General features: G+C 34.2%; 2 protein-coding genes across 2 annotated transcripts; one reads left to right on the top strand and one right to left on the bottom strand.

The window, feature by feature from the left end:
• Window positions 1-66: 66 nt before the first annotated feature.
• LOC133292127 (1-aminocyclopropane-1-carboxylate oxidase homolog 1-like) lies at window positions 67-2,306 on the bottom strand. The gene is made up of 3 exons (XM_061490505.1): window positions 1,765-2,306; window positions 1,164-1,485; window positions 67-390 (listed from the first exon to the last, which is right to left on the bottom strand). The coding sequence occupies exons 1-3, from the start codon at window positions 2,304-2,306 to the stop codon at window positions 130-132; spliced, it is 1,125 nt and encodes a 374-aa protein (XP_061346489.1). The 3' UTR covers window positions 67-129.
• Window positions 2,307-12,019: 9,713 nt separating this feature from the next.
• On the top strand, window positions 12,020-23,324 carry LOC133292059 (ER lumen protein-retaining receptor). The gene is made up of 6 exons (XM_061490445.1): window positions 12,020-12,253; window positions 19,184-19,449; window positions 19,590-19,705; window positions 21,055-21,128; window positions 22,889-22,952; window positions 23,042-23,324. The coding sequence occupies exons 1-6, from the start codon at window positions 12,163-12,165 to the stop codon at window positions 23,076-23,078; spliced, it is 648 nt and encodes a 215-aa protein (XP_061346429.1). The 5' UTR covers window positions 12,020-12,162; the 3' UTR covers window positions 23,079-23,324.
• Window positions 23,325-24,342: the final 1,018 nt, after the last annotated feature.

The following is a 24,342-nucleotide window of genomic DNA, read 5'->3' as shown; positions in this document are numbered from 1 at the left end:
TTTAAGAAAAAAATTACAATACTACTAAAGGCACAAGTAATAAAAACATTACAGCAAGCTCCACGAGAATCAAGACTCAAGAGTGCACAAGTTTGTATCAAGTTTTTTTGGTGTCGAAATTTGTTCATTTCACAACCTGAAAGGCTGCAAGGCAGAGTTCCCATCAAGCCCTTTTGCAAAATGATGTGCCATGAAATCAGTTATGGTAGTGTCCCTATAGATTGGTGGGTTTTCTTCTGATAACAATTCCTTAATTGGACCATAAACCTTTGGTGTAACTTCATCTGGATCACGAGAATTTACAAAGAAGCTAGCTACCGAAACTCTTGGCCCTCTATGACTTGATAACACCCGATGATAAACACTGACGAAACTGTCATTTGTTATAAGCTGCAACAATAGCAAGGAATTCATAAATATACTCCACACAAACTGTTGCTACGAAGAAGCATGTTAGTATTTTTTCTTATTTTTTTCCTATGAGCAAACATAAGCACATTTGTGAGTTATGACCAACAAGCACCTATAGACATAGTAATGTCTAATGTCTACGGAGCAAGAAATGTAAAAACAGAAAAGGTTAATTGTTTATGAACCACTGAAAGCCAGATCAAAGAAAAATATAATACCTAGGTATAGTGGCAAGTCATATGCAATGACACGGTTACATCTTGGATAAAACATAGTCAATTCTTCTCAAGGCCTTGTTCATTCCTTAAGTTTTTCTTCATTTGGTGATAAAAATCATCCATACATCTTTTTTGTGTGGAAAATATACATGTTTGATCCTAACGGATCAAGATTTCCCTAGGTTCTATAAGCTTGCAGTTTTATAGAGGAAACAGCTGCGTAAAGTGATAGATCACAGTGCTCAAACAAGAGGCAAAGAGAAAAAAAGGGGTGCGCGCGCATAATAATTGCTAGAAAGATTAATGTTTCAAGAGAGACTCACCTGAGACAAGATAAGGCTCAATATCTAAGGCTGATAAGCTCATTATGCGGATTCATAACAATACATAATTAAAAAGCTAGCCCACACCATAAAATCATCTCACTGGATTTGATGTATATATTTTATCTTTTGTAGTTATCTTAATACAATTTATCAATAGGAAACATAAAAACTACTGAAAATGCTAAATAATTACCACTAGAATACTTACTTGAAGAAGATCTCCTATGTTTACAACAAGAGCTCCATGCACAGGAGGAACATTAAACCATTGATCCTTATGAAGAACTTGAAGACCACCCAGTTGGTCTTGTAGAACTATTGTCATGAAGTCACTATCAGTGTGCTTGGACGTGCCCATAGTTAATTCAGGTTCAGGGCATGGTGGATAGTAATGACCCTGATTAAAAAGTCCTTTAGCACAATTCAATTCTTCGAGGTAAGATGGATGAAGGCCAAGAGCTTCTGACAATAACTCAAAAATTGTACAACCCAGTAACATTATTTTCTCGGAATATTCAATCATAATGTCTCTGCAAGTACATAAACAATTCATCAAGAATTACAAATTGTTCAAATTAACAGTTTCTGAAACTAAAATGCAAAAGTGACCAATACCCAAAAAAAAAACATATATCAGATATGAAATGTTCTCCTTGTAACAAATAATTGGCAAGCAGTAAGGCCTAACTCCATAATCTTCTTATTGACAACATAGCTAGATATATAACAAAAAATACAAAGGCAAACAGAAACCATTTTTGCAAAATTATAAAGTACTATAAAATCTAAGTACAGTACTAACTCATTACCTAAATACTGCAGGCAATTCTTCAGGTTTGGGTGGATAAGGAGCCATAGAACATCCAATTGTATCTCTCCAGTTAGCATATTTGTCTCGGAACAGACTAGTATTGGAATTATATATAATTTTACTTTTTAAATCTCGAGTGTAAAATTGTTTCCTAACATCAGCATCTTGTTCATGAAACCTACGGATTCCATCAACCATCTCATCCATAACGCTGATTGGAATTCCATGATTAATCACTTGGAAAAATCCCCACTCGTGGCATGCACTTTGAATTTTGGTAACAACTTCTGTATGTAGAGCTTGACTGTTGTGTATGTCTCTGAGGTCTATGATGGGAACACTCAACATGGAGTCACTGGTTGAGTTTTCAGTGGTGTCTACAAACTTGCCAGAATGGAACATGCGTGGGATCTTTTTCACCCCAGAATCTACAAGACCTTTAACACCAGCTTTTGAATCATCAAATGCTTTTATCTCAGCTTTTCTCTCATAATTGGAATCAGTGCCTGCCTCTATCTGGTTTGTGCTTTTGACCTCCATAGTGCCTCTAACACAAAAATGTGTACAATCAAAGCACTGAGTAATGAAATTGAAAACTAAAGAAACTGAGAGTAGAAGATAAACCCAAATGACCACAGGGAAAGAATGAATCATATAATTAAGAAAACGTGGCTACAACCACCAAGCACGTGGATCAACTGGTAAGAGGTTGTTCCAACTTAACCATTGATCTCGGATTCGAGTTCTGGATATGCATCCGTGTTAAAAACTTTGTAGGAAAAGTTTTGCTACTCTTTTTAAAAATAAAAACATGGCTGCTTTTCTTGTTCCTCACGCAACGAAAAGCATATTTTTACGTAATGCACAACTAGTTTGGGCTGATGTTGATGTTGAAAGAATGAATCATATAATTAAGAAAATGTGGCTGCAACCACCAAACACGTGGATCAACTGGTAAGAGGGTGTTCCAACTTAACCATTGATCTCGGATTCGAGTTCTTGATATGCACCCGTGTTAAAAACTTTGTAGGAAGAGTTTTGCTACTCTTTTTAAAAATAAAAACATGGCTGCTTTTCTTGTTCCTCACGCAACGAAAAGCATATTTTTACGTAATGCACAACTAGTTTGGACTGATGTTGATGTTGAATATCCTATTTTCTCAAAGACAAAATAAAAAATGTGACAACTGATGTTGATGATAAACGAGACAAATGAATAAGAAATGAGTATCCCGATTTCTCAAAGACATAATAAAAACGTGACATTTTTTCTGGCTTGTATGATTTGCGTCCTCAGCCTCAATTAACATTACAATAATGCAAATGAGATAACGACTTTTGAAGGATCAGACACAACAATAAATAAATGATAAATCCATTGCACGGCTTTGAATGATAATTCTGAAAAAGTAAGAATAATTATAAAGAAATCTAAGACAGCATGTCAGCTATAGTTTTTTTGAATCTTCCTCTGTAAAATACTTTGCAATTAGTTTGACAAAAACTACTCCTAATAAATATAAATAAAGAATAGCAACCACAACGTAAAAAGAAAGAATAGAGACGACAAGAAAGGAGAAAACTTACCTTAAGCAACAGAAGGAATGAATAAGAGAGCAACCCAAGAACTGAAATGAAACTTCAAACCCAAATGTTTCAAACACACATTCAGATTCAAAGGTTTCAACTTTCAAAACAAAGAAGCCAGCTTTTTGAAGACTGAAGAGGCTTGTTCCATTCCACATGAATCACACATTCTTTACTGTTAGATACAAAAGAATGGGCATTGAGAAAGGAAACTTGTCACAGATTGAGAAACACTGAAGTACATTTAACATCAGATGGAGCCCGAGAGGGAAAACTTAGGAAAATAAAAATAAAAATGAAGGATATGTGCTCCACTAGGCCACTATTATATTATATCCCTTCAATTATTAATACAGAAAATTATACCCACATTCACATCCCCCTCAAAGTTTACGGTAACTTGAAATAATGGGTGTCTTGCAAGTGATTTTTAATCACTAAAATTTTAATTTTTTGAACTCCCCATGTGCTTGAAAAGATCAAATTTACCCCTTTAATCCCTATGTGCCACCCTCCTTTGAAGAACCCAGAATAGGGGTCTCATCCAAAGGCATAGATATCTCAAAAATCCCCTGCATCTTTTACTCAAGCTTATCTCTTATCCCCATTCCATTCAAACCCCACTCCTTATCCTCTCTTTTCTTTTGTTTTAGGGTTTGACAATTGGGACATCATCCTTCTCAGTTCTCAAGGAGAAATAAAAAATGTCTCCATCAATATCATAAATTCTTTTGCAACTAGCCTACCTTTGTAATATTCCTAGCCTAACTTTGCAATGTTCCAAGTAGTGACGTTTGATCTTAACAATCTATTTCTAACCAACTCTCTTATAATGTTATGATAACTGAACAAGTTTCAAATCTCTTATTATTTCATAGATTTTAATTGAGAAATATTATAGTTACTATCTTTTTTTTTTTTACTACTTCTTAATACTAAATCTTAATTATTGATTTCCGTTAATATAATGGTTGTAATTTATTAGGTCATACTTATTAATTAATTTTTAATTTTTAATAAGGAAGGTTATACTGTCAACTTTTTTTTTTACAATCATATCTTAACACCGTTGATTTTCGCCAATCAACAGTTATGAATTTCGCAAATTAAACTCATTAATTAATTATTAATTCACAATAAATGATAATCGTTGATTGGTGAAAATAATAATAAAACTCTTATGGTTGTAAGAGGTTGTAAAAAAAATGTTGTAAGTATAACCTTCCTCATTTTCAATAAATTATAACTGTTAGATTGACGAAAATCAACGGTTAAGATTTGGTAGTAAAAGATAATAAGAAAAAGAAGTAATAATTATAACCTCTCCCATTTTAATTTAGAGAAATACTGGTCTCATTCTCCATGAGCTAATTATCATATGTTATCTCATTTTGAAAATTTCACCCACTTTTTTTTTTATCGTTTAATGGTGGACCCCACGCGAGCTTCTCTACGTAACTTAAGAAAACTACTCTCACGTAAAATGAGAGTAAGATTCCCCGTTAATTTATCTTCCACGCTATCTAACCATTTATCTGTATTATCACTGTTTATAGCTTGTAAATATAATTGGATCACTCTCCATCCTTAAGTCAATTTAAAATCCTGTACATATTTAAAATAATTATTAAAAATAGTGTATCTCCTTTTTTTTATTAAGATCTTCAAAATATTATTTGTTGTGGTTCTTCTACTATATGGTTTGTTTATTATAATCTCATTGTGAATAATAAGATCATTTATTTATTGTTCTTCATAATTATTAATTGGTTTAATAATATGAAAGATAACAATTTTTTTAAAAGCATAACTCGTACTTTTAATTCTTGAATCTCGATCTTCTGGGGTGTTTCATTTCCACTAATTTTGCCATTGCTTTGCAAAATATGCACTAACATATCTTATGTGCATACAATTTTTTTTTTCAAAATAAAAAATTTTACAATCATATTATGAATATACATAACCAATGTTATTAAGGAAAGATTATATTTACAAACTTTTTGTTACAAACTATACTAAGTATAACCGGTCATACTTCAATCTAGAATGTATGATTAATCATACTTAATGTAATTTGTAAATGGATCCTTCGTATGTTATTATTGGCAAATTCCGAGAACCTTTTAAAATCTTATTTGCAGCTTTTTACCTTCGGGCTAAGTCTCTGGCAATCTTTCCAAGTTTTTATCAAATTGAATCTTCGGAAGTTGTATAGCTTATATACGAAAATAACAATATTAGTTATAACGTAAAAAAATATACATATCATTTGAGTTAAATTTTTTATTTTAAATATAAAAGTTTAAGTGGAGTTAGACACTGATATCCCACTAAAATTAAGGAAGATCTCCCAACCTTTTTGAGAATTTCAGAAAAAAAATCATATTACTCACCAATAAAATTTTTACATGGACGAGCGGTGTATGTATATCATTTGGATTATGATAAGAATTGACAACAAATGTTTCATATCCAGTTCTAATAATTTTTTCCTCGATTGTGTATTCTTGAATTTATGATAGAAATGGCTAGTAATGTGTATACATATTTGGAGGCTGTCAATCAACGTATGCATTTGCAATCGCCGCCGAATTTATGCTTTGATATTAATCGAAATAAGGCATATATCTCTCTTTGGGATCATATGCCTACACAACAGCGGACCCACACACACAGGGGCACATGTCCGCACCTGCGGACATAAAATTTAGATTTTAGGTTTTTTTTTTTTTTTGTTATATGTCTTTATGTGTTTTTTGTTCAATATTTATATTAGTCAATGTTTATTTTGTAATACAGATGTTAAATACTTTTTTGTGTTGAGATTAAATGTCATTAATTTTTATGGCATAATAATGTTTGTCATGTAGTAACTTCAGATATAGGATGACTTGATTTTCTAAGTTTGCACACTTCAATTGCTCAACTCAACAATCATTGAATATAGCTTCACTGTTATACTTACTTCACTAGTAACATTTAATTTATGGAAAAAATGTTTGTCCTTTTAAATGACACAATTTGTGTCATTTCATTCTCACGAAAAATTGGAACCCACACTTTTTTTTTGTCCACTCTCTCCCCCATGATTTATCTCTTTCTCTCATTTAAAATGATACAATTTTATATCCTTTAAAATGACACATACTTTTCCCTTATTTTATACATCATTTTTTACTAATTTATATTTCTATTTGCCTAGAATTGCTATTTATCCTATATGTTTTTTTCTACATTGATAAGTCAACTTCTTCGTGTGAAAGTTATAACAAAAAAAATTTGGGGACAGTCGCCACTTAATATGCGGACATGAACTTTTTTTCCTGGGTCCGCCGTTGTGCCTAGTGCCTACATATGTTTGTTAAGAACTTTCCATATTGTGTTTTGACAATTTTGAGCTTGAATTATGAGCTTAATACCAAAAAATATCACAATGTCTTTAAAAAGACAATGAAACACAAAATGAATTGTGGCATTGTCGAAAATATTTTCAGGGCTGAGGGAATGCTAAGCACTCGTACGTGTTTTATCAAATATGATAAAAAATAATTATTTACATTGCCTCTATTTTTATTGTTATTTTTTCCCGTATCTCTTTTTCTTCATTTTTGATAAGGGAATACCTATTCCCATTTTACTCAAAATGTGATCATGTTCTTGAACTCAAAACTAATTTTTTAATCTTTTATAAGATTTACTATTATATTATTAAACTTAAAGAATTTTTTTTATATCTTCTAATTTTCAAAAGATTTATTTTAGATATAAATTTTAATATATATTTAAATAAATAACATAAGTTAAATATTAATTATTTTTTATAAATATTAATTATAATTATTATTCTGTCCTGTAGACAGAGATGTCTAGCCCAATAGGCTAATATGTTACTTTTAGATCTAGGTGCTCTCTAAGGTATCTATGAGTTGATATCCTTGAGTCTAGCAGATCATTGTGCACAAAGAATATAAAATAGCTTTCGCCAAAGGGGTGGTGTGTATGCACAGTGACAGCATAATAGTAAGAGATAGAATAATCATACAAGTAGATTTTACCTCCTATTTATAGAGTTTACATGTGGGTATTGGGTTTAGGACCTTCTGTGCCTCTTCTAGCAACCCAAGCCCATGTTTAATGTTGCCGTATTATGATTGATATCTTTGATGGATATCCTCCCTTAATTATATCGAATTTATATTTGGATTGTCCCTTATTGGGCTTAGTAGCAAATGGGCCTCATATATGAGTCCATAACAGTTGTCCCTCAGTCAAATAGTCTGGGTGTCTAGGCTGCCGAGGTGTATATAAGCTTGAAAAATTACTCAGGTTTTTATGATAAATTTCTCGAATTTCTCATTGAAAGGTATCCAGGCTTATATTCGTGATTACCCGGATTACCATTTGGGAATATCCAGGATTTTTATATTGGTTCTCAGGGATAACGTATATGTTCTCCATCTCGACAAATTGAATCTTCAACTTGCCGAGATATAATTTATATTGTTTATCTCGACAATATATTGTTTATATTGCCCCTAGGTTCATCTTTTATCAACCCAGTTGAACTGTTCAATATAAAGCTTATCGTCACTTTGTTACGTGAGGAAGCATCTCTCTTGAAACTCGACTTTTGGCCTTTGTATAATTTCTTATGTCAGGGCTCTATATGAATCGGGATAATCTTTGTCTGCCTCCATAAATTATGGATCCAAGATAAGGGCATAATACTGTGAAAGCAATGATGAAACCCTTACACATGGTGAACATTAATATTATTAGCATGTTGTAAACAGCCTACACCGTCTTCGTATTCCGTGCACATTAAATGCCCACATCATTTCATCCATCTAATCATTGATTTATGGGGTACATTGATGTTCATACCCTTGACCTTTGCTATTCGAATCGCCAGCAGTTATTTTCACTATTCATATTCCCCTTTTTTGCTATTCAAGAACAACAGTTGCAGTTTGTTATTCATATTTCCTTCTTTCGCTACTCAAGGGTTGATATCTTTCTCGCATTTCTAAGAGGTTTTCACTGCGCTCTCATCTTCCCTTTGTGAAACACAAAGTTTTGGCATTTAGTCTTCTTCATTTGCAACACATTTTGATCTACATTCCCTTCTTGTTCAAGTACCTTTGTTTATACTTTAAATAGGCTAATGTTTTGTCCTGAAGACATAGATGTCTAGCCCAATAGACTAGTATGTTACTTTTGGATCTAGGTGCTCTCTAAGGTATCTATGAGTTAAATACCTTTGAATCTAGTAGATCATTGTGCACAAAGAATATAAAATAGCTTTTCCCAAAGGAGGAGGTGTGTGTGCATAGTGACTGCATAACAGTAAAAGAGAGAATAATCATACATGTAGGATTTACCTCCTATTTATAGAGTTTACCTATAGGTATTGGATTTTGGACCTTCTATGCCTCTTCTTAGGGGTGTTCAAAAAAATCAAATGATCCAAACCAATCCATAAACTGAAGCAAACCAGTTCCAAAAATCGGTTTTTATAAAATGGTTTAAAAACCAATCCAGTTTTTTAATTTTGGTTTAGGTTCGGTTATCCATTTTCACAAAAGTTTGGATATTCAAAATAACCAAACCATATCCATTTTTTTAATCATTTTTTATTTTTACTTTTTAACCCTATCTTTAATATTTTGAATATTTGATTTCTGAGCACATGAACCCTAACTCCCAAATTTCCAAATATCTTCTTTGATTTCTGAGCACATTTCTATTTTCTCATGGAAATAGACAAGGAAGACAGATAAATGAAATAGTAAAAGTTTGACTATTATTTGAAATGCCTTAGAAAGAACAATCAATAAATTAGAAATTTGGAATTCAGAAGCAAGTAGAAACAACTTATGCTTCTCTTCTTCCCTCTATTTCTAGCTTTCAAGTTCCAAGCCACAATCCAAAATCTCCTCTCCTTGAAAATTCTTGAGGTCTTCAGTAAGATCCCAAAAAGCATATCCTAAACAAGTTGTATGATTTGTTGACCTTTTCTCTCAAATATAGTGGGCCTTCTCATGTTTAATTAATATAGCCTAGATATTTTAGCAAAAAATAAACAAATAAAGTATAAAGGTATTTTTATTTTATTTAAAAAAATAGCACAACTCATCAAAAACTGGTTTTGAAGTTGTTATAAAATTGATTTTGGACTTAATAACCGGTTTATGGTTCATAACCGATTTTGATTTAAACCCGATTTTGAATTAAAATTGGTTCAAAACCGATTTTAATTGGTTTTAAATCAAAATTGATTTTGAACCATAAACCGGTTTTGGAATCGGTTTCAAACCGGTTTAGATAAATAAAAATTGGTTTTCAAAAAGAAAATCGGTTCAGTTTGAAAATCAAACCATTTAAAATCGGTTCGGTTCAGTTTTTGTCAAAACCAGTTATGAACCGTTCCATGCACACCCCTATTGTGGAAACAATGCAGTCAATATGAAAACATAGAAATTCAAGCACTCCCCTACTATGGAAACAATGCAGTCAATATGAAAAATATAGAAATTCAAGGATTTTGATGATTACAAACAAACATGGAAAGAACCTCAAGCATTACAACTTGCAACATTAAAAAAGAAGTCTAAAGATTCAAGCAAAGCAAAGATTGTGAAGTCTATCAAGACATTGGACAAAGCTTAAAGAATATCAAGCCTCAAGCTTCAAGAGAAGAATCTAAATTCAAAATGTCCATAAATAATATTTTAGATTTAAATGTAAAGGTGATTTGCATGAAAAGCTCAAAGTTGTTTTTCTAAAACACATGCATTAAATCATCATTTGATATTAAGAAAGTTTCCTAACATCTCTTATTCATGAAAGCATAATTTTAGACATTTATCAAATGATTAAAAGTAAGTACAATTGAATTGAAACAAAAAGAATCAATCTAGAACGTATTTTCAGCCTTTCCAACAGGCTGAGAATCGATTCTCTCTCTCTGAAAGAGTTGGGAATTGATTCCCACAGCAAGGGAATCGATTCCTCTTGCACCAGAAGACAAAAATAACGGTCATAAAATGGCTAGTTTGCGAAAATGACTGAATAAACACTTAGGGGCCTCTATAAATAAGAATCAATGTTTCATTGATTTGTCAACACTTCTTGATCATTATTCTTCATTTAAATCATATTATTTGGTTATTCTCATTCATCTTGATCATAAACACTCTTTGAGCTTTATTTTTGTGAAAGTGTCAACACCCATTGTTCTTTAACTTGTATAATCTGTACGTTGAGAGTACCACCTCCATTTGATTTCTTGAATAATTAGGGAATGAACCCTTTACACTTGAGAAGTCACCAAATTCCGAAGAAATTTTGGAGTGAAAAATTTTAAGGCATCAAGAGCCCAGAATCTTGAAATGTTATAGTGGTTTGTCAAGTACCCTCAAGCTTGGTAGCTAGTGAAAAAGTTTGATCGAGTGGCTTCAGTCTGGATGTAGGTCACGGTGGTGGTGACCGAATCAGAATACATCTAGTTCGCAATTTCTCTAACTTTAAACTCCTTACTTAAGTCTTGAAATTGCATTTTTAAATTGTGTTTATTTATTCGCTTGCTTACTTTATTGATCACACACTTGCTTCTACACTTAAATTTTTCCTTTTTAAATCATTTCATTGAAGAAACACTCTTTAAATTATCAAAGGAAGTACTTTGTGAAAAGATTTTATAAAACTCAATTCACCACCCCTCTTGAGTATTGAAGCCACTTATCGAACACCTACCTCTTCTAGCAGCTCAAGCCCATATTTAATGCTGTCGTATTAAGATTGATATCTTTGATGGATATCCACCCTTAACTATATCATATTTATATTTGGATTGCCTCTTGTTAGGCTTAGTAACAAATGAGCCTCGTATATGAATCCATAACAATTACGAAGAAATATTAACACACTCGAGAATAAAGATCACTAAAAAAAATCCATAACTTTTGCAACACGAAAATAATAATAAGGGAAAACATCGTCCTAGGAGAATTATTTTCTTCTATCAGTGACTTTTTAATTTTAGTACAATATTTTTATATTTTTTTAATAGATGTGGGCTCTACATAAAATCTATCTATAGCATGAGATTGTTTTCTCTTAGTGCATAAGAAAATTGAAACCCTAATAATAATAGTAATAATAATACAAACTCTTATAAACTACTCTATATATTTTTGGGAATGCATTTCTAACCGAGTTTATTCTCAAAAAAATATAGTTAGTAAGAGTTTGTAAAGCTTACCAAAAAAAGAGAGTAAGAGTTTGTAAATATAATATTTTCTCAGTAATAATAATAATAATAAAAGGGGAGAATTGTATAAAAAAAATCCCTCTTTTATCATATTGCAAGAATTCTTGCAAATGTTTTTTTTTAATTTTGTATTTTTAAGAATACATAATTATATTATTAAAGTTATTTTTTTAACTTTGCACTCTTCGGAATATATAATTAAAAAATAATTAATAATTTTTTTAAATATATATTTTTAAGAGTACATAATTAAAAAATTATTGTCAGTTTTCTTTTAATTATATTTCCAGCAATATGATAATAAAACTATTTGCCAAGAAAAAAAAAAAGTTGAGAAAGAAAGAAAACTAAGCAAGAGTAACAGTTACTCCAAACTAATGAACATGTTCTAGTCTTCTCTGCTTGTATGCCACACCCACACCAATAGGAGAGCCAAAAATCTTGTTGCAGGAACCTTCTCGTTCTTCGAAGCTACGGTACTAAGGATATAATCCGGATCGACCCATCTCAGATCCGATCCAAACAAAAACAAAGATGAATATTTTCAGGTTAGCTGGGGACATGACCCATTTGGCCAGCGTCCTTGTCCTCCTCCTCAAGATCCACACCATCAAATCCTGTGCTGGTATCATCTCTCATACTTTTCTTGTCTACATTTTCTGTTGGAAAATTGCTTTTGGGCTTGTCGGTTTGCACGGTATCTTTGTTGGGTTGAAGAAAAATTGTAGATTTGGAATAATGCTGATGTGGGGCTGTGTGTCTGTGAGAGATTTTGCTAGAATGAGTTATCAGTTGGCTAAAAGTTGTGAAAATGTGATGTGGGGTGTGGTGGTGGTGTTGTGAAACTTAGTCTTGGGTGATTTTGTTCATTGTTATCTTGTTGTATCAATTTTAAAGCTGTTAATGTCAAAGGCTATGATATGAATGCACCAAACTCCTATTAGGATTTAGGAAAGGAGAGTGGAGTAAGGTTTTAAGGTTTATATTAAGTGGATTTTGTTTCGTTCAAGGGTGCTTTTATTTTCGTACATGTGCTTATCTTGGGTATTATTTTGGTGTTTCTAATTCATTGGCATGTTGTTGTTACAACCCACTTTACCTTACCATGCAGTTGTTGGAGGATATATTTTTCATATAGAAATTAGGAAGGAGGACCTCATAACTTTAGGATTACAAATTGTGAATGTGAATTAAATTATGTAGTTCTTGTCCTTCTCATTGTGAGTGTTATAGAAGTTTACCGTTTGTGACCTGGGATCTAGTTCCTTCATCATCTGGAGTTGCACAAATTTTAATTTGTCAATAGGAGATGGGCAAAATTTTAGGATAATACTCGATTTTGGAGCTTTTTCCTTTTGGGGATTGCTTTCATTGTTACAACCTCCTGTTAGGATCGTTGTTGTGAGAAGGAGTATTTCTAGTTGATACTATAGGTCTCAGTTTACTGGTTTAGTGCCTAATGGATTAATCATCATTGCTTATGATTGGGGGATCTTTTCAATGGAAATAGCTACTATAGATATTTTCTTATGAATAAGGAATCATCTTGCATCGTGAACCCTTTCTTTTAAACTAAGCAAAACTCATATTGTAAAGTGTTACAAGGCTTCTTGCCTTGTTCTAGAACAGATACAACTTATCATTTCTGAGGAAAGAAGTTTGGGGTTTACCACAAACACTATGTCTAATAAATGCCCCTGTTCGACAGACTGCAATATGAACAATTAGTCCATTACATAAATCTGAAAGTATGATTCTAACAATTTTGAGTACTTTTTGTGAATAGCATGTGTGTTAACATTATGACTAACCTTTAGCTTCGTCTATTTCTCTTTGAGCAAGAAATGACATGTCCCAAAGTTCTGTATTGGTTAAATTTGTAAAACGAGGGTACTATTAGGCATAAGTATGTCGTAAAAGAAGAATAAGGAGAATTGTAATTCCTACGAAAGTAATGCAGGTCAATTATAATTATTTATTGTGCTGCTGCTCAGGCTATTGTAGATGAGTACTTTTCATGCTACTGTAACTCAAGTACTGTTCATGATTCTGTTGTGCTATAGTACTATGATAGCCTGAACAGAAGCTTAACATATAATTATAGAAATGCTCTTTTCTCCTGCATCAAGAAGTATATGTTTCTCCCTCCTCTTGTTGTGTTTCTTTCTGCTTAAGGAAGAACAAAGACTATTTTATTCTATTGGAATATAAGACTGAAATGTATTTTTTTCATATATAGATTGATACCCCAAAGGGTTCTATTTATACATATTACAAGGTAGTTAAGGAGATGAAGTAATAAATAAAATACACAGTAACCGAAGAGGCATCACACTATTCAAAGATACTAGTAGCTAGAAACAAGTAAAAGACTCTAGAATATTCTACACTCCCCCTCAAGTTGGGAGATATATATTGATCATCCCCAACTTGCTAATTAAATCCTCAAAGATGGGTTTATGTAATCCTTTGGTGAGAATGTCGGCTGTTTGCTCCTTGGTAGGTATATATGACAAACATACACTACCCTCCTCTAATTTTTCTTTAATAAAATGACGATCATCCTCCACATGTTTGGTTCTATCATGATGTACAGGATTTTGAGCAATACTGACTGCAGCCTTATTATCACAATAGAGTCTGACAGGTAGAGAATAAGATATCTTTAACTCTTCAAGGAGTCTTCTTAACCAGATTCCTTCACAAATGCCATGGGCTAGCGCCCGAAATTCTGCTTCTGCACTGCTTATGGCAACAACAGTTTGTTTCTTACTTCTCCAAGTCACAAGATTTCCCCAGACATAGGTACAATATCCTGAAGTGGATCTTCGGTCCATTGCAGAACCAGCCCAATCAGCATCTGTATAGATTTCTATCATCCTCTTGTGTCCCCTTTTAAAGAGCATTCCTCGACCAGGGGTGTTTTTGAGGTACTTGAGGATTCTATAAACCGCACTAAGGTGTTTTTCCTTAGGAGAATGCATGAATTGGCTAACCATGCTAACTGCAAATGCAATATCAGGCCGAGTGTGAGATAAGTAGATCAGCTTCCCTACCAACCTTTGGTACTGCTCCCTGTCAACATCTTTTCCATCTTCAATTCCCAATTTAATATTGGGTTCAACAGGAGTTTCTACTGGCTTGCACCCGAGCATACCTGTTTCTTGTAGCAGGTCTAGGATATATTTCTTCTGAGATAAGGAAATTCCGGCCTTGCTACGAGCAACTTCCATTCCAAGGAAATATTTGAGTGATCCAAGATCCTTCAGTTCAAACTGATTAGCTAAACCCCCCTTTAAAGATTTTATTTCCTCCGAGTCATCACCAGTGACAATTATGTCATCAACATAAACAATGAGGATAGCAATTTTGCCACTATCGGAGTGTTTAAAAAATAAAGTGTGATCAGTCTGAGCTTGGACAAATCCTCTTTCTTTAACAACACGAGTAAACTTTTCAAACCACTCTCTAGGGGATTGTTTAAGTCCATAAAGAGACTTCTTCAACTTGTATACTGAACCATCTCCCTCTTCGAAACCAGGTGGTGGATCCATGTAAACTTCCTCATGTAAGTCCCCATTTAAGAAGGCATTCTTTACGTCCAATTGATGCAAGGGCCAATCAAGGTTGGCAGCAAGTGATAGTAGGACTCGGATAGAGTTAAGTTTGGCAACGGGAGCAAACGTCTCCTGATAGTCTATCCCATAAGTCTGAGTAAATCCTTTGGCAACCAATCTGGCCTTATATTTGTTGATGCTGTTATCTGCATTAAATTTTATTGTGAACACCCATTTGCAACCTACAGTTTTCTTTCCTCTGGGAAGTGCCACGGATTCCCAAGTTCCATTTTTCTTAAGTGCATCCATTTCTTCAAAAACTGCATCCCTCCATTTAGGGTCATTAAGTGCCTCTTGGATATTTTTTGGTATTTTTGTACTGTCTAATATAGTGTTGAAAGCACGAAAACCTGGAGATAATTTTTCATATGAAATGTAATGAGAAATAGGATGAGCAGTGCAAGATCTAGTACCTTTTCGAAGGGCAATGGGCATATCTAGGTCAGATGTACCGGTGTTCTCAAGTGGATTGCTGGAACTAGGACTCGGGTCAGAACTCTGGCAGTCTAGAGGATCTTGAGGAGATTTACGTCTGCTGTAGATTTTTCCCCATTTACCGAGAGGATCTCCCGTCTCTGGTACAGTTGTTGTCCTTTTCTCCTGTTCATTAACTCCCCCTGTCTCCATAGGTAAAGAAACAACACTTGTTTCCAAGGGTAAAGGTAAGACAATAGAATTATTTGGAATCCAAGACTTGTCTTCATTTACACCAATAGACTCCCCCTGAAGAGAAGTCGAAGGAAAAAATGATTGTGTTTCATAAAAGGTAACATCCATAGAAACAAAGACCTTTCGAAGAGAAGGTGAGTAGCATTTGTACCCTTTTTGATTAGGAGGATATCCTATGAAGACACATCTAACAGACTTAGGATCAAGTTTTGACCTTTGATGTGGAGGAATGTGAACAAAAGCTACACAGCCAAACAACTTTGGAGGAAGGGAAGAGAAAGCCCGAAAGGAGGGGAAAAAACGGGTAAGGCAAGATAGGAGAGAATGAAAATTCAGGACACGAGAGGGCATCCGATTGATGAGATATGAGGCAGTCAATACAGCCTCCCCCCATAGGTATTTAGGGACATGCATCGTAAACAATAGGGCTCTAGCAACTTCAATGAGATGTCTATTTTTTCTTTCGGCCACCCCATTTTGTTGAGGGGTGTTAGGACAAGAACTTTGATGGATAATACCTTGCTTGGTTAGGTAATCCCCAAGAACTGAATTAAAATATTCAGTACCGTTGTCAGTTCGCAGGATTTGGATAGAGGTCTGGAATTGAGTTCGTACCATAGCATGAAAGTTTTTAAAAGTGGCTGCAGCTTCAGACTTATCCTTTAGAAGATATACCCAGCATACTCTAGAATGATCATCAATGAAAGTAATAAACCAACGAGTTCCAGATATATTTTTTTCACGAGCTGGCCCCCAAATATCACTATGGATCAATGTAAATGGAGACGAAACATTATAATCTCTGAGGGAATAAGAAACACGAGAGTGTTTTGCAAACTGACAATCATCACAAAAAAAGGAACTTGGTTTTTTATTGATAAATAAGTTTGGAAACAACTTTTGAAGATAAAAGAAATTTGGGTGTCCTAAACGACGATGCCACAACAAAACATCATTACAATCGTCTGATAAACATAAAGAGTGATTTGCAAAAATTCTCTTTTCATGAGAATCTTCTTCAAAATAGTAAAGTCCTTCTTCCTCTCTAGCACTGCCAATCATCAGCCCCGAATCCTGTTCCTGAAAAACACAAGTTTTGGCAGAGAATTTAGCAACACAATGCAATTCAGATGAAAGTTTACTAATAGAGATAAGGTTACAAGTAAGAGAAGGGACATGAAGGACAGAGTTCAGAGTAATATGATCAGAGAGCTTAATGGATCCCTTTCCCGCAATATTAGAGAAACTACCATCAGCAGTCCTTATTCGTGACGGGTGATAATAAGGGGTATAAGAACAAAACAAGGATGCATTACCTGTCATATGATCAGAGGCTCCTGAATCAAGAATCCAACGACTACTACGATCAACATGGAATGCCATACCTTGTTGAGCAACATGACTAGTTGCCTCAGCAGATTGAGACATCACCTTCTGGAATTGCTCATACTGAGCTTTCGGGATGAATACACCATCGGAGTTTGGAGAGGCACGAGACTCTTCACCCTTATCATCAGAAGAGATTTGATAAGCACGACCCTTGTTCAGCCCCTTTGTTTTCCAGTTTGGTGGTTTTCCATGAATTTCCCAACATTTTTCGCGAGTGTGACCACTCTTATTGCAATGAGAACACCATCGGTCAGAACGTTTTGCATCACTAGGGGGACGAGGAGTATGTTTTGCTACTAGGGCAGATACATCGGAGGATTTAGAGTTCTTGTCTCCCAACATTACCTTTCGGCGAAGTTCCTCCCGTCGTACCATAGAAAAAGCAGCTACAATGGAAGGTAACGGGTTCTGCCCCAATATCCTTCCACGAACATCATCAAGATCACGATTAAGGCCAGCAAGAAAATCATAGAGACGTCTTTTCTCTAAATAACTCTTAAACCTTGCATTAGCTTCTAAACCTTGAAGATCTGCTGCATCATAAAGATCCAACTCCTGCCACAGAGTTTTTAAAGCAAGAAAGTATTCAGTAACAGACATCCCCTCTTGATGTAACTCTCTTACCTTGGTGTTGAGTTCAAAAGCTTGAGAAGCATTGCCTAGGTCAGAATAATATTCTTTAACGGCATCCCAAATTTCCTGAGCCGTATCAAGAAACAAATAAGTTTGACTGATATCAGGATCCATGGAGTTAGTCAACCAGGTCATGACCAAGGCATTTTCAGTCATCCATTTATCATAATCAGGATCATCAGCTTCGGGTTTTCCCTTTTTTCCATCAAGATACCCCATTTTCCCTTTTGCTTGGATAAACAGCTTGACAGATTGATGCCATTGCACATAATTCTTACCGTTTAAACGGTGGTTAGTAATCTGTATAGCTGGGTTGTCTCCAGAAGACGAAGAACAGGAAAGAGGAGAGACACCGGAAACATTACCGGATAATTTTTCAGAATGCTTATTCTCATCCTCATTATTTCCAACTTCCATCGTTCTAAAAAGAAAGAGAGCAACAGGTCACGCCTATTGTCTTTGATAACAAAGAGGAAACAACTGGACTTAGCAAGAAAAGTGATCCAATCGTGATTTAAACCCTCAGAACAGGAAGAGGGAAGCCAGGCGAGCCGTTCTGTGGAAGCCGCGTGACAAACGGAAGCCAGCAGGGTGGCGCGTGGCTCACACGCGCCGGAGAAGCAGATCTGTGGTGGCGGCGCGTGGAGGCGCGTGGCTGACGGTCCGGCGACGGGGCTGACGTGGGTCGACTCGGAAATGGCTTCTGAGTTCAGTGGTGGTCTTGGTTTCGTGATTGAAGGGGTCCAGATATGATTTCTGAATTGTAAAAAAAAAACAAAACCGTGAAAAAAATGGAAAAAAAAAGACTATGGAGGTTTACAAGAAGACCACAGGATAACCTGCTCTTGATACCATATTGGAATATAAGACTGAAATGTATTTTTTTCATATATAGATTGATACCCCAAAGGGTTCTATTTATACATATTACAAGGTAGTTAAGGAGATGAAGTAATAAATAAAATACACAGTAACCGAAGAGGCATCACACTATTCAAAGATACTAGTAGCTAGAAACAAGTAAAAGACTCTAGAATATTCTACATATTCATTAACAGATGAAGGAAAAAAGAGTAAAAGTGATAAAGAACAAAGAATTATTCATTAGAGCAGTAGACGCCTACTTAACTGTGGTTATTCATTTTCATTTTTTGGCCATATTGACTGTGGTTTAGTTGGACTTTTTTTTTTTGTACATTTGGATATATCTTTGTGACTGACTTTGGATGCATCTTATATATATGCAGGTGTCTCTTTGAAGACTCAAGAACTCTATGCACTTGTTTTTGCTTCTCGTTACTTAGATATCATTAATCATTATATATCTTTATATAATACCGTCATGAAGTTGATATTCTTGGGAAGCTCATTTTCTATTGTTTGGTACATGAGGTACCACAAGATTGTTCGTAGATCTTATGACAAAGATCAAGATACCTTTCGTCATTATTTTCTTGTTTTGCCCTGCTTATTATTGGCCCTACTTATCAATGAGAAATTCACATTTAAGGAGGTTAGTATGCATCTTCTGTTATATGTTGTCTGTAACTATTATGTAACTATTTTCATGTTCTTTTGGCTGTTTTCAAGAGCTGATTGTGCATTACTTTAACTTTTGTTTACTTTCCCAAAACATACTTATACATGGAATAGGTGATGTGGGCATTTTCCCTCTATTTGGAAGCTGTTGCTATACTTCCTCAACTAGTATTGTTACAGAGAACTAGAAATATTGACAATTTGACAGGACAATATGTCTTTCTTCTTGGGTAAGCTATGGTCTTTTATCTGATTTTAAACATTATTATATATTTCCATGATTTCCGTGGTTCTTTTTATTTGGCTAGTATTGGAAATGAGCAACGCCAAATAACTGAAAGATATTGTCTGTGTTGATATCTATTCCTGCGTAGAATGAGTTTAGTAGTGGTTTCATGCAAGATGAAGATGGGAACTGTAACTTTGATACAGTTCTTTGTCATTGAAATAAGTAACATTTGTTAAGTAGTGATTCACATAAAGAAAATCATAGCATTTCATCTGATGTATGTTTGAGGTTCTAAAATGGTGCTTGTAAGTTGTAATTGACCTAGATTGAATGGATCTGATTCAGACAACAAAAGGAATAGAGAAAATAATGAGTTTGCAGTAGTGTATATGAGCCTTCCTGTCCATTTTCTTATGGAGAAATGCTCAATGAATTTGGCCTTTTATTCTGGTCATGAGTTGAAAGATTTTATATGTGGGAAACCTAAGTTCTGAAGGATTATGGTCCCCAAGTTTATGCAATTAGCTCTGCTTAATTCATGTGTGTTATCACTTATCATAAAAAAAAAAAGCAAATGCAAAAATTATATGTCAGAGGAACCTGCCTGCACATATTTTAAATCTAGGGCTTTAACACCTAAGAACCATGACAGTGAAAGTTAGGTTTTCTTAGTTTTTCTTCATCTTCTCTTTTCTTTTCCGAACCGATTCCAACTTTTGCAGCCAGTTTGTATGACTTCAAAGTAGGGATCCTTTTTTTTTTTTTTTTAATCAATTCATTCTTGCCCCTAAAAGTCATGGTTGCACATGATTCAACCAAAACACCAATCTTAATTTCCCAAAAGATTACATGAACTGTTCAATACCCTAAGTGTGATCTGATACAGGCTTCAATGCCAAGAATCAAAGAAACAAAGCTCCTTGTGTCTTTTTTCCTATTCAGTTTCCATGGTTGATGGGCTTATGAGTGCAACATAAGTGAGCTATCAATTAAATTAAGTCTTTACATTAAAGTCAATTATTAAATTTTATAAGCTTGTAGTCTGCATTTTGCTTGATTCTATCCAAGAAGCTAATTAAGAACTCCATCCAAAATGGTATTTGTTACTGTCAACTGTTTGAGGACCCAATGAAGATTCACTTTTAATTCTGTTTCCACAGATCTTTTGTCTTTTGTCTTTTTTTAGTAGTTCATTTCATTTGTATTTAATATACCTGTGAGATGTTCATGATGTGATGTTTGTTCCTTTGAATGAATTCATGTGATCTTGTTCAACTCATTTGCAATTTTTTTTTTTAATTCCATGGATCATAAAACTATTATAATACTTCTTTGTCTGGTCAAATGCAGTGCGTACAGAGCACTATACATCCTCAACTGGATCTATCGCTATTTTACTGAGCCTCACTTTATACATTGGATAAGTATGATTCTCTCTTCTCTTGTGCTTTATGGTTATTATTGTTTTATTCTTTTACACTTATTATAAGAAACTACACTTTCGGTGCATTAGTCACTACATGTCTTGTGGTTGGGCATGTGTACCTCTTTATTGCATATTCTCAGCTTTCATACAGTATGAAATTGCCTAGGCTTGAGATGCATTTGTAGCATTGTTTTATGTTCCGTATCATTTAAACAACTCTAGCAAAAGCTTAAGCTATTAGATGAAAACACATATATAATTTTAATACTACATTTCTAACATGGTATAATAAGGTTTTTGTCGTCACAAATCTTTGGCATATCGATTTGGTGCATCCCATTACTGCTTGTGATGTTTGAGTAGAAGCTTCAATGTTTATGATAATGGTAAATACCGATATTTCTCTTTCATCAAATAGGTATTGATAATAATTTGCCATCTAATGCATGCTTCCAATGTGGGTACCTGCTACCATTTAGCTGATTCACTCCGATAGAATATCGATCAGCACAATGTTAGTAGCAGACCCCAATTAGGAAGATGAATGTGAGGAGAAATAAGGATGGACCCAATAATCTAGTTGGGTCCTGTTAGTAATAGTAGCTAGAGTTGATTGATTTTGTTAGATAAATTAGATATAATTACCTGATATTAGTTGATATTGTTAGATATAGTAGATAAGAGTTAATTGATATTAAGGAATATTGATAGATCCAACAGTTATGATTTTGTTATATTGGAGGATATTTCAGTAAAGGGTTATTATTTAGGATAAAAGGAAAAAGTGGACAGAGGGGAAAGATTATTGAGGGGTAATGGTTGAGTGTGTGAGAGAGACCAGGCTCTCGAATACCCGAGAAATAACATTTCTGTAATCTTTCTCTCTCTTTCTAACTTTGGGTTCTACATTGATCCAGGGGAAGGGAGACGACATCAATAAAATTCTCATTTTTTCTTTCATTATTTATTTATTTCTTTAATCTCTGGACCAATTTTATCACACAAGTTTAGGAGAAATTCACTAAATTTGTTTTTTAAAAAAAAGAAAAGAAATCGGAAACTTAGGTTATTGGTTGTTAGAGAAATATAATATTAAACTATTAATGTGGCCTTCACCAAACAGCCTAGGCTTTTGGGTTGCATTGGTTATTTACATTATATTAGAGCCTCCGTGACCAATTGATCATGAGTTCCATCCTTACTGCCCTTATTCTATTAATAACTAATTAAATATTGTGAAATTTCTTAGTATAACCGGGCGAGATTGTGTATTGTCCATCCTTCAAGTCCAATGGACCTTTATGTGAGGGGGCGTGTTACACAAATATAATATAAAACCAATAAACTAATTGCTTAAGTTTTTGGATTGAATTAGTTCTTTATATTGGTCATTTACTTGTACAACTATATACAAGAAAATGAAAAAAAATGTTGATGTCTTTCTCTATTTATCCGTTATCACTTGTTAAAAGATAGTAGTAGTGATTTCTCTTTAGACACCGCTACTGTTCAATATTCATGACAAAGAACCTGTTGACTTGAAATTAAACATGTAAACGTGATGGTAGCTATTGACTATCTGCTTGCCATGGCTTCTTGTAACACAAGACACGAGTAAAACATTGGCTTGATAACTCCTGATCATTTCTCAGGCAAAGCAAGAAACAGATAAATCAATAAAATAATGAAAGTTGCTAAGAAAATTACACTATATTCTGAAAAAGTCTTCCTGAGTACTTTTGATATGCCCTTTTGCAGCATGGATTTCTGGCCTTGTTCAAACACTGCTCTATGCTGACTTCTTCTATTACTATTTCCAAAGGTAAATTGCCCTACTTTTCAGGTCCATTTTATTTATGTTAATAATTCTTGTTGATCTGAGATTTGAGCATTTAAATTTGCGCCATGCAGCTGGAAGAACAACCAGAAGCTTCATTTGCCAGCATGAGTGTATTCTCTCCACTTCTTGAAAACCAAGGATCTCATGGGGACAATTAACAGTGAGCAGAAATCACTATGCTATCTGGACGTAGTGCTTTCTGATTTACAATTCCATATTTGTTTGTTCTTGCTCCCTCAAATACTACTGTACTAATAACTAGGAAGATTACAGACAGAAAGGCATCAAATTGTTTATGACTGTAATGCAATTTTAACTTGAAAAAGTATTGAGATCTAGATGGAGATACGTTGCTAGCTTCTATCCCTCCCTCTTCCTTCTCTCCATCTCGCTTGGGTGAGGTATTACCAAAGATTTTGCATGGATCAACACTTATTCTACCTTCATGGTAAAGAAAGTAGGAAATTGTGGGGCGATATGTAATCCCTTCTAGAAATCTTCAAAGAGGTCGGGGGATTTGCCTTAATCCTAGTGGAATACGAGTATCTAATCTCGGTTAAACTTTCTATTACTAAAAAAAGAAAAAGAAAATAGGTAATGGCGGTGGAGGATTCTAAATAGGTGCAGAATTTGTTGGAAGCATTTTCAATAACCCCATGTGTGAATAACTATTTCAAATAACTTGAGAATTTGGCACTTGGTTGAAACTTAAAAATCATGAAGATATTGACAAACATTCTCTGGTGACACACAGATCAAACTTGATATCTGAAGAGGACAGTAAAATATTTTGGTATAAATTTACTATTATGAGCAGAATCCTTAAAACTGGAAAAAATTTAAGATAAGCCAAGCTTTGTGTTACAACATAAAGTAATCTGACTCGAAGCTTCATTACTATTTGACATAAAGGCTTCCATCCACAAATCACTATTTCCCTTGTGTTCCTCTTTATTATCTCGGACAAAATAAATTACGCAAACAATGGAAGTGAATTGAGAAAATTGTTAAAAAACCGAGAAATGGGAGTCAGGGTGAACTTCCTACGGTGTTTATTAGGACCGTAAATGAGTCAAGTGAAGCTTTAGCTTAAATAAATTAGGTTTGTGTAAATTATTTCAAACTTGCCTTGACTTGGTATTCTTGTACAAGTCAAATTATAAGCTTGACTTGGCTTGTTTTTAAAAATAGGAGGCTTGGTCTCCTTGTCAAGCCTACCAAGCAATGTTATTAAAACTGGTCCGGTCAATGACCCTGTCGAGGTACCGGGTCACTGGTTCAATCAGTGGGTCACTGGTTCAACCGCATGACCCGGTAATTATATATAAATCTATAATTTATTAAAAAAAATTATGAATATACTCAAATAGCT

This window comes from Gastrolobium bilobum, unplaced genomic scaffold (assembly GCF_033153095.1).
Source record: "Gastrolobium bilobum isolate Gb01-03AN ecotype WA unplaced genomic scaffold, APGP_CSIRO_Gbil_v1 utg62027, whole genome shotgun sequence".
Lineage (NCBI taxonomy): Eukaryota > Viridiplantae > Streptophyta > Magnoliopsida > Fabales > Fabaceae > Gastrolobium > Gastrolobium bilobum.
The sequence above is the reverse complement of the archived record's forward strand: the minus strand, read 5'-3'. Positions and strand labels throughout refer to the sequence as shown.

Coding starts and splice junctions, on each gene's coding strand:
- LOC133292127 (XM_061490505.1), bottom strand. CDS start 2,306: ATGGAGGTCAAAAGCACAAACCAGATAGAGGCAGGCACTGATTCCAAT. Junction 1,486..1,764: donor GAATTGCCTGCAGTATTTAG/GTAATGAGTTAG, acceptor ATGTACTTGCAG/AGACATTATGATTGAATATT. Junction 391..1,163: donor ACATAGGAGATCTTCTTCAA/GTAAGTATTCTA, acceptor CTATTGTTGCAG/CTTATAACAAATGACAGTTT.
- LOC133292059 (XM_061490445.1), top strand. CDS start 12,163: ATGAATATTTTCAGGTTAGCTGGGGACATGACCCATTTGGCCAGCGTC. Junction 19,450..19,589: donor AGAAATTCACATTTAAGGAG/GTTAGTATGCAT, acceptor TACATGGAATAG/GTGATGTGGGCATTTTCCCT. Junction 21,129..22,888: donor TCACTTTATACATTGGATAA/GTATGATTCTCT, acceptor GCCCTTTTGCAG/CATGGATTTCTGGCCTTGTT.